General features: G+C 40.0%; 1 protein-coding gene across 1 annotated transcript; it reads right to left on the reverse strand.

Annotated features, from left to right (window-relative positions):
- Positions 1-1,033: 1,033 nt before the first annotated feature.
- rpia (ribose 5-phosphate isomerase A (ribose 5-phosphate epimerase)) lies at positions 1,034-10,823 on the reverse strand. Its single transcript, XM_084742597.1, has 9 exons — positions 10,536-10,823; positions 9,110-9,170; positions 8,159-8,214; positions 7,763-7,822; positions 7,434-7,498; positions 7,281-7,349; positions 4,697-4,838; positions 2,212-2,311; positions 1,034-1,938 (listed from the first exon to the last, which is right to left on the reverse strand). The coding sequence occupies exons 1-9, from the start codon at positions 10,722-10,724 to the stop codon at positions 1,841-1,843; spliced, it is 840 nt and encodes a 279-aa protein (XP_084598723.1). The 5' UTR covers positions 10,725-10,823; the 3' UTR covers positions 1,034-1,840.
- Between the last annotated feature and the right edge of the window lie 313 nt (positions 10,824-11,136).

Genomic DNA, 11,136 nt, shown 5'->3' on the forward strand with positions numbered 1-11,136 from the left:
AAAAGCCAACATTTTTGGTCAGAAGGAGAAACACCTACTTTTAAACATCATGAAAGACCGGGATATTAACAGGTTTTTGGATGTTTAGGACTTTTCAAGACGGTGATTAATGAATAAAAGAGGGAGGCTGTGCTGACACAGTCGAACAAGTCTGCAACACGTGGGAAAACTTTGGAAAAAAAACAAACTATTTTGACACAAAGAAGCAAAACGGCTCAAGCTGCTCCTGTCATTCCTCTTGTCCATAATCGTAGTGTAGGAGAATGTGGATTTTCTTCAGCCATATAAACAGCTTAGTAGGAATTTTGTCTTTTACAGAATAAAGGCAAAACACGGAACATTTTGTGCATGTAAACGTAGTCACTATGAGAGCATGTTTCAGCAACAGAAAGTGTATACACTCACAGTGACACGACGATTTCAACTTGTTGTTAGGTTTGATGTTTGAACCCTTTTGCTGCAAAGGTAACACGACCCACTGGTACGTTCTGCACAGCTGTTTTCTACTGTGTTGATATGTTTGATCTACATTATGAATCTGTTCCAATACAACTTGGAATGCACTCATACTACCAAACTGTTTACTATGACAGTTAAAAAGATCTGTATGCCCCAATGCACAGTATATCACTGAATGCAGTATGTCAAAAATTACGTCCTACTACATACAGGCTAATCATGCAGTCAAGTGAGCACAGTTTTCTGGCTATTTTGACCAAAAATCCTCTGTTCAGCTGAAGATAAATTACACTGACTGAGAAAGCACAGAGACAGCTCATTAATGCTGCATTACAAATGACATACTTTTTCTTTTTACTTCAAATTTCGCACTACGGACTGCACATGACTGAGCAAGAGGGTCAAAGTTCAAGGTGCAATTTCATGAAAAAGTAGTATGTCCCGAGTGTATACATACTATATGCAATAGTACTTTGTAAGGGCTTTGTAAGGAGAAAAAGTGTGTGATTTGGAACACAGCATTCATTGTGTGCCACACACATACCAACACTGTAATATCACAGTGTCAGGTGTCTTTTTAACACAATAACCAAATAATGGAAGCTTCACACCTGCACCACAGGGTTTCCCTAAATAGTCAAGGATCTCATTAATTTTTTGGAGCTTTATGCTGTTTAAATTAGCATATTAATTAGAGAAATTAATTTCTTGAAAAAAAAAAAAAAACTTCATGTTGTAGTATACAGTTCATATTACTCCCCCTTCTGTGATCTAATTAGACAAAAAGACTTGAAGGCATATCAGCTTTCTGACTGCTTACACCGTCTTGCCTAGTGGACTTTTTGCAGCCGCCTAGCAGATGACAATAGTTTGATGTATGATTATGAGCTTTTCAAATGTAACTCTAATAGCATCGTTTCTTTTAATAGGACTTGAAATATAATCTCAAGGCACACCTTCTTCTGCAGCACTGCAGTGATTCACTTCACTGGTCGAGAACCACAGAACTGCAGACATTCAGTCAAACCCGCTAATTACAGGAAGAGCCAACATTCCCAGTGAGGCTGGGCAGCCAAACTGAGCAACAATACAGACTGAGAAAAAAAAAAAAACTACTATGTGTATCAAAGGCACTTGATTTTACTCATCAGGCACTTTAAAACTCACTGAATCAGAAGCACCACCTGCACGATGAGAAAAATCAAGCGATCTTCACTTGTGTCTGGTTTTGAGATGTGTGAAAAAACATCCCTGCTACGGTTTTGTCCAGTTCTGCAGGAGGCGCAGCTCTGTCCAAACACAGTCTGAGACCGGGTATAAATCACGAACACGGCACTTGCGGGAGATGGTGAGGTCATTTCAAGAGGAGGCGGGAGACTCCTCAGTTGACTGGAGGATCCCGAATCAGCACGCTTCCATCCTCCATCCCGAAGTAGACTCGTTCAGCCATGCCGACGAAAAGCCCCGTCTCGACCACACCTGAGGACACATAAATAATAATTAACTACATCTGTAGAGCTCCTTTCATATAAGAAATCTCCACAACAAAGAAATTACATAGACCAAGTGCTTCACATAAAATAAGACACAGAATCAACAGAAACACAGGAATAGAGTGCTATAACAAATGTAAAATAAGATTAAAAATAAAACCCACTAGTAAAATTGAGATAAAGATGAGAATAGAATACATAAAATGCATATTCAAATGGCTTTCATAAAACGAGAACCACCCCACCGCCCGCTCCTCACCTGGAATCATCTTGATCGCTGTGTTGACCTCCTTCCAGTTCTGAGCTTCCTCAAACTTCCAGTCCAGGATGAAGTTGCTGTTGTCAGTGACCACAGGACCCTGAGAGCCAGAAAGACACAACTCAGACCTCAGACCACCAAAACACTCGCTGGGCTTTATGTACCCTGATCCAGAACATAAGAGGAAAATGTGTCAACGACAATTTTCATTTTTACTGAAAGAAAAAAATTCTGAAGAAAGAGATTTTTTGGGCAGGACTCTGCAGCACTACAGTAATTCAATGTAATGCTGTTTGCTCACACATTTTTCCTTTATCAAAAAAATGTGATGTGCACTTGGCCATATTGAGACTTTGATAGGACTTGCAATTAATTGTGCAGCCGTACTTTATACCTAAAGTTTCTAATTTGAGCGTTTCCTTGAAAAAGGTGCTGCGAGCTTCAAACTCTTCTTTGCAACAGGCTTTGACTTAGCACTAAATGCTCTGTTATTGACCCAGATCTCACTGAGCTTGCAGTTATGCACACCACACGAAAGTGACTAAAGCAACTATTTTAACTTTCCAGAAATAGTAAATTTTTTGATGAGGAGATGCCATATTGTGACACGCTAGCTGGATGTGTTCTGATAATAGTGATTATTGGTTGGAGTGAGATGACCAGAATTTTTTTTAAAGCAAGACTAAAGTTGTAACTTTATAAAAATAATGGTAACTTCATAATCCAATCACTTTTCAAAGACGTGTCAAAATTGTCATGATTATCATGTGAAGGTTGAGCAGTTTTTAGACTTTGTTAAAAAAAAGTGTCATAAAGACCTGAAGATACAGTGAATTAGTATTTAATTTGGTGAAATATGATTTAAGTCATATTTAGTTTAAGTCTTTCCAAACATACCAGTCAAACGTCTTTATCCTAACTGGGCAACAACAGCAACTCTTCAAAACCAACCTGCTGAGTTTAGATTTACCATCTTGACAACTTGTCCCCAGTGTGGTCTGACCTTTGTAATTATTAAGTAAATATTTGCGTTGATTAAACAGAAGCCTGTCTTGTCGACTTAATTATATACAAACTGTTGCCCAACTCAACAGTCAAAAGGAACTGTAACAACATAAAAGGCCAGAATAACAAACCGACACATCTGTCTCTTGCTGGATGCTGTTAATTTAAAAGAACAGAGTAGGAGGAAAATCATTAAAGTTCTACTCTACAGACTGTTAATGAGGCAGACACAGTACATGTGTAGGAGTCATTTATGGCTTCAGTGTAAACTTTGCTCTGTTTCACCGATACGACAAGCTTTCCCTCAAAGATGCCCTGCAGAGTTTTCCTATAAACAAACAAAAGTTTTGTTTACATTGACTGTTTCCTCATCAAAATGCATTGTGTGAATCCTTGAGGGTTAACAAACATGTTAAATGCATTTCCTTCCACAAAAAAACATTTGCAAAGTCGTCTTGTTTTATTTAACATCCATGTCTACTCTGCTTCTTCCTAGTCTTTGCTGGTGCACTGCAGAATATCTTTGCACCTTACGACCACCTGTAGATCTGAGTTTATGTCACCGGTATGCACATGCATGTGTGTCCCTGTGTGAAAAAAAAAAAAACAGGGACCTGCTCATGAAAAACTGCAGGTCAAAAACTCCACAGGGCACTTTTAAGCTCTCACATGCATAAGACCAGAAAAAATCAGTTTCCCCTAGTGCCTACATTGATTTCATTACAGCCATATAAAGATGTAATGTAAAAATGTAATGTACACTATATCATAAGTAAAAGCCTGCGTAAAAAGCACTCAGCTGAATAACGAAAATGAGGTAATGCTTATTAAATGTTTTAATAAACTAAGTGGTTTCTAAGTGGTTTAGCTGCTCTGATCCTTTGTGAGAAGTTGATCATAATGTTTTAGTGTCAATGTGAAAAGATACTGTGACCCATCATTTTCAACCTGGACCTCGGGAGCAGAACAAGCTTCTGCACAGAGAACCTGAGGGGTCGTGGTGCAACAACATGTAGCTGGTCCGTATGGATCCTGTTTGGCACAAGTGTTGTCAAAAGTACTGATGTGGATAAATATTGATAATGAATATTTGCTTTCTATGCTCTTTTTCTGCAGCTTGGATACTTCGGTATATCAATATTTTTTAAGGTATTGTATTGAAATTAGAAATTCAAGTACTGTGCCAAGGCTATTCAACACGCCTGTGAACTGTGGACTAAATTTAACCATCACAGTGTCAAATACAGTTTTACTGTCACTGTTACTTTTAAATAAAGCAATAGTTACCTAAATCTTGCTGCAGAGTTTGAAAAGAGATTTAACACACCTTTTTTATGATCAGTTGAACCCATACTGAGAGACCTAACAGTAATTATAAATATTAAATATATTAAATATAAAAACAGTGAAACTGCTGCTGTAACAGACAGTGAGACTTTTTGGATACAGACATAAAGAGTAAAGCCAATCCTCCACTTACCGCTTTACTGACAGCCATCCGTAAATTGGCTTCCCCTCCAAAGCGTTTGGCTATCGTCCTGGAGACTGGAACGTACGCCATGGGAATCACCTCAATAGGAACTCCCTTCTTCCACTGCTGGCCCAGAGCCTTGGAGTCCTTCCTGAGAGGCGAAAACAGTGAGTAAGAATCAAATCTGCACACACATTTCCTTGTTGAAAAGAGCCTTTATATATTATAAGATTATATCCTTTGGTACGCCATGTGAGGTCTTTTATGACTGATCTGTTGGTGCAGAATTATATAGTTAACGTATTTAAACAACTGCTCATGTGGGAAAGCAGGGCAGAAGGAAAATTTCACAAAAATATGAGACATAAAAGAGAAATGTAGAGTAGGTGAACAGGGTTACAAGTCATTTAAAGCCCAAATAGTCTTCTGCAGCACTGAGTGGCCCTGAAAGACACCATACAAGCTTATCATAGTCAAAAACTTTACTCCTTTTCTTTGTCATTTAACATTTTAAATTAATGCTACCATCTGCTGGCTATGAAAAGCTAAAACACACCACACAAACAAACAAAAAAATCAGGACTTGCTTTTTCATGCCTTTGCAATGCAAATGAAGTCTATTGTTACCACCTACGGAGCAGAAAACAGCTGCCTCTTGACCATGTAAGTTACAGGAATCCTATTTTTTTCCTTTTGAGTGCTGGCAAAAACTGCCACACATTCTCTAGTAATTACACTTCTGTTCTCGAGGTCAACTGGGTAGCTGCTAGATCAATCCTGGCTTCAGCTGAACATCACAAAAACAATCAGCATGTTCTTTACAAAAAGACCAACCTCAGTACCTGATCCAGACAAAAAAACAAAAAAAGAACTACAGATTGTGTCTGAGTTTAAAAACGTAGGCACTGCTGTCGACTCAAATCTGACCTTCATGTCAAGAAAGTTAAAAAAAAAAGCTGCAAGAAAATTCAGTCTCAATCTGACTGATGTTAAACTCCAAAGGCGCTACATGTCAGTTAATGCAGCCAAAATGCTGCACCACAATCTTCCCACACATCACTTACTGTCTGACAAGTTGGGGACACGTCAATAAAACCACACTTTTATTGTTTGTCTGTACAGACAAACAATAAAAATGCTGGACAAGAAGCACAGATACCAGCACTACAATACTACACTACAAAGTGTAGCTTATTAAGCTGGGAACACATTGTAATGTATGAGAGACTGTGTCTCATTTTAAAGGTATAACATTCCACACTTACATCACATCAAAAACCAGCTGAACTACTTAGAGCGACAACTAAAATAGTTTTTCAGAGCCTCCCTGGATTAAAACAACTTAACACGGCATATTAAAAACTGTGCCAACTATTCAAACTGCATCAACAACATCCAGAAGTGCTGCTGACTTCTCAGAGCCTGAACTCATGTGAGCCGGACTGACACAAAGTAGAAAGGTGTGCTGTGGCCTGACAAGCCCATATTTCTGATTGTTTTCAAAAGTCATGGACATGGCGTCCTCCAGGCTAAAGAGGAAACAGGACCATCCAGATCGTTTCCACTGCAAAGGTCAAAGGCCAGCATCTGTGATGGTATGGGTGTGTGTCATGGCTAACTGACACGTCTGTGAAGGCCCAACTGATGCTGAAAGGCGCAAACAGGTTTTGGAGCAGCATATGCTGCCATCCAGACGACGCCTTTATCAGGATCATCCCTGTTTATTTCAGCAAGACACATTCTGTATGTGTTACAGTGTGGCTTCACAGTAAAAGAGTTCAGGTACTAGACTGACCTGTCTGCAGTCCAGTCCTGTCGCCCACTGACAATGTGTGGTGCATTATGAAGCATAAAATACAACAACAAGGACTCTGGACTGTTGAGCAGCTGAAGTCGTACATCAAACGAGAATGAGAAGGAATGTCACTTAACTGATGTTCATCAGTTTGAACATCCAATTGAATAAAGGTTAAAGAATATGCCATCAATCATAGCATTCGGTTTTCATTTACATTTTACACAATGTCCCATTGTTTTTGGGAATGGGGTTTTACGTCACATTAAAAACCAGCTGAACAACCAGAGCAGCAACTAGAGGAGATCAACTTACTCCTAGAGACAAACTAGTTTTAGCCTGTCTGCCTTTCCTGTCACAGTCTCCCAGGAATGGAATAAGTGAGTGCAACATGTTTGAAACTAGCACTCTTTCTCTAAAACATGAAACACCTCAAACTTACGAACACACCGCCAGTGAGGTGGTCTTGTGTTATATTTGGTGTAAGAGCTGCTGCTTATCATCAGTATTGTGCTGACATGCTATTTGTTGTACTGTCATACTATCTGTTGATCTGTTGATTCTGTCTCTCTTGTCTGTGTAGTGCAGGCTTTGTTTGTATCTGCATATTTTTCACTGCTTCTATCGCTGATTTTATTTTTCAGTGCTTTTATGATTGACGCCTTTCCTTTCAACTGCCAGCCCGACAACTACAGATGAAAATGAGCCTCTCTGGCTAACTCTGGCATATTTTCAGAAGTGTTATTAACATTCACTGACTCTCAAATAAATCAATAAACTTAACTAGCAAATACAAACCTGTAGTCGGCAATGACGACAAAATGTTTAGCACAGCCGGCTACAATCTTCTCCTGAGTCAAGCAGCCGCTGTGAGACAAAGAGAGGACGAGTGTGAGACAGAAAACAGAGGAGACACTGTAGTTTCTGTTATCTGTATTGAACTGTACTCACCCTCCGCCTTTTATCAGCGTGAGATTGGTGTCCACTTCATCTGCTCCGTCAATCGCCACATCAAGCTGAGGCAGAGGAATGCCAAGATAAACGACTTATTACACAAGCAAGAAAACAAAGCAAACAGGACAACAAATAAACTCTTGAACCATTCTCTAAATTTAGGAATTCCAACAGTCAGCTCCACCGTTTTTTGTTTTTTTTTCAGTTGCACGGGCATAATTTCCACAGCGCTACAATTCAAGCTGACAGGGTTTTGAGCGCCAACATATTGTGGCCGTTCTTCATTTCCAAGGCTTTCAGTTTAATTTGTAAAGAGCTCATCATACCTCTGGGTGCCTGTCCAGATCCGACAGTGTGAGACCGTGCTGCAGAATCAGCTGGCGAGCCTGTGGGAGGACAAGCCGAGAGATGGGAGAAAATGTGACATCCGCAAAAACAACAGAAGAAGTGAGACAAAATGCAGCAGAAACGCTGTGATACCAATTTAATTTTGTGCATGAAAAGTTTAGAGATGAATTAATCTTCTTTTTTGCAAGTCACTCTGAATAACTGTCATTTTGTTCGTTTAGACAAGAAAGAGGGTGTGTGGTAATGAATTACATTCAAAGCCACAAGGTTGCAGTGCATGCTGTTGCTAAACACTGTGCAGCATTAAGCCACCAGGATGAACATAATGGGAAGTTGTGTTTGTGTATGTGCGAGACTGAATGTCTCAAACCAACCTGGAAGGACGTGGGTACACACACGATGTTGAGTTTCTCCTGGCGCACCCTCTCAGCTGGAATAAACAACATTCACAAGACGGATCATTTACGTTAAGAATTGATGATTAAAATCCAAATGTTGCCGCTTCTGCTGTATTAAGCCTGTAAGCACTTCACTTGCAATGATAAACCAGAAAAATATGCACTAAAAGTAGTGTTAGTATGATGAAACATGTCATGCACTGCACGTCAAACTCACACCTCAGCCGGATTATTTGAAATGAGGCACTTATCCAAAGTCAGTGTATTACCTACAGTACATGGCAGTTGGCACATCCCCAGTTTTCAGAGGCAGAGAAGAGTAAAGCTGTAGGAAGCTAAGCGATGTACTGCTGCGGACAGGGTCAGCAACAAAACCACTGTTATATAAGCCAAATATCGCTCTCTCACTCAACCAGACTCCACTGGCAAAAACAGTAATTTTTACTTGCAGAACACAAGAGTTGCTGGTCTTCTGCTGCCTAAATCTGTTAGTGTGTTTGTGTTAGCATGCGACTTTGGTGAACTAACTTTTTAAATAGTGAAGTGGCACAAGAACACACACACACACACAAAAAAAAAAAAAATGTAATCAAGCCAGCAACTCCTGTGTTCTGTGATAAAATTACTGGTTTTGCCAATTGAGTCTGGTCAGCTTGGAGAGAGCAAATTGTGGTTTATCTTCTCTCTGCATGCCAGCCACCATCTACAGTATGTAATATACTGACTGATGATGTACAAGTACCTCTCACAACCACACTTCAAACAATATTTAACACATAAACAAGAATATCAGCATCCAAAAACAAGCAGTGAGCTTTCCTATACTCACAGAGACAAAGTTAGTGTCTAAAAGACAAATGCAAATTAAGAGACATCAAACGTCTAAAGACTTGCACCTAAAATCAGAATTATAATGGTTTCACTCACTTAATCTGTCCACAGCATAGATGATGGTCGATCCGCTGCCAACTCCAACCACCTGGTTGTTCTATGAGAGACAGAAAAGAACTGAAACTGACATGACCATGTTACATTTCTCATCAGACCCTGAAAGTAGCTGAGAGCAAAACGCTGCATCAGCATATACTTATACACCTGCCATATACTTGTGGGTGGGCTGACAGTGAGTAGCAAGTGTTGATTTAAGCCTGATTATATTCATGGTCTTTTGTTTCCAATATACCCATACGCTTTAAAAGGGGCACATCACCCCAAACCAAATATACATACTTTTTCCTCCTATTTATCTATATTCATACTCATACCAGCCTCTGAGATGTCTGCTTTCTCATGAATATAATGGAACTGGATGGCACTCGGTTGGTGGTGCTCACAGCGCCAAAAATACATTTGAAAAACTCAACAGCAATGCCTCTTTCCAGAAATCATGTAGGCACTACTTTCTTTTTACAGGAGAAATCATGGCCTGGTTACTAAACATAATCTACACTTGGGAACTAAAGTCTTTCTATATAGATAGATGGATAGACAGGCAGGCAGACAGACAGACAGAAGGGATATAACAATATATCAAAGATGGATAGATAAATAGATAGATGTCAGGTTGCACAATTAATCGAAATATGGGTTTACGCAATTTTCAAATCACAGGAGGTGCAATATTTGTTATACAACAAACGTTGTCCTGTCCTGTCCTGTCCTAAAAAATATCTTTGTTTGGTACAGATTCCTGGGGGAAAAAAAATCACACCATAATCATTTAACTCTAATAGACAGATAATATTCATCGCCTTGGGGAAATTGAGATGTCCAGTAGGTCTCACAGTGTGTTCTACCATATAACTATAGATTATAGGCAACCTACAATATTAGGACAAGAAATACACACACTGTGTCTTATTCTTAATGTAACTTATAAAACAGTCCGTCAGTGATGCCAATAAAAAGTACCCAACAGTCCTTACATGATAATTTTCCATGTATTACATCAGCAGTGTGAAGTTCTGTCAGCTCCAGGCTGTATTACATGTTAGCTGTTCATCAGTTAAAACTACACTGACTGCTTTGCTAGCAGCTAACACATGCTGTAACACACAAATAGCGCGTTTAGTCCCTAATGCCGAACAAAGTTAGTCCACTATCCCGGGACAGGCATGTCATAACACTGAGCTAATTCCCTCCAAAACTGTCCACGTTAGATAACAGTAATAAGTTAGCAAGCTAGGCTACATTACTTTCTGTGTGTGTTAGCTAACTTTGCTAGCATCTGAGCATGAAGCTAAGAGGACACATGGCTGTATTTTAACGGAGCCGGTGTAAATATTAAGCTAGCGGGCTGTGAAGACATGTTGACATGTTAGCTAACACTGTGGACAGTCCACAGTAACGTTACCTGGACGTGGTTGTCCACGGCGGCGTAAGCGGCCAGTTTCTTCGCCTCTTCTGCCATGTTCGCTGCGGACTGACTGAACAACAGACACACGTGTTTCTGGCTGGGGTGAGCCGCTGCCTGCCTCCAGGATGCTGAAGAGACTAATCCAGATGCGATGTGTCTGAGGGAGGCCCACCCCTGGAGTCTCATGACCCGGCCCACAAGACACACGGAGGGAGAAAGACAGGCCCGCGGGGAGACAGACAGCTTCCCTTTCCGCACAAGGAAGCTCTTTACGTTCGCTCCAGGAAGTTAAGAGCGGTTTTGTAACTCTTCCCCTTAAGCCTGTTTGATAACTGATCACCTGTCCGCTCGCTTCTCATATGACTTGGAGATCTGCGGTTATCCGCGCATGCGCAGTGCAGCAGCGAGTTCACCTGCAACGGTGGAATGTAACTAAGTACATTTACCCAACTACATTCGACTACTACACTACAAATTTGAAGTACTTGTACTTTACTTAGCAGTAAAATGAATACAGAAGTAATTTTAATTCAAAAACATCAAATATAATAGTAACACACTGACAGGGAGCATTTTACTGCACAATGAAAACTTTTTC

Source organism: Lutjanus erythropterus, chromosome 18 (assembly GCF_056507025.1).
Source record: "Lutjanus erythropterus isolate fLutEry1 chromosome 18, fLutEry1.hap2, whole genome shotgun sequence".
In the NCBI taxonomy this organism is placed as follows: Eukaryota; Metazoa; Chordata; class Actinopteri; order Lutjaniformes; family Lutjanidae; genus Lutjanus; species Lutjanus erythropterus.

Bases quoted from the DNA above. Each gene is read 5' to 3' on its own strand.
- rpia (XM_084742597.1), bottom strand. From the start codon at position 10,724: ATGAGACTCCAGGGGTGGGCCTCCCTCAGACACATCGCATCTGGATTA. The intron at 7,499-7,762 runs GTATGATGAGCT...CCTCTGCCTCAG, and splicing joins ATCTGGACAGGCACCCAGAG to CTTGATGTGGCGATTGACGG. The intron at 1,939-2,211 runs GTGAGGAGCGGG...ATGTGTCCTCAG, and splicing joins AGCGATCAAGATGATTCCAG to GTGTGGTCGAGACGGGGCTT.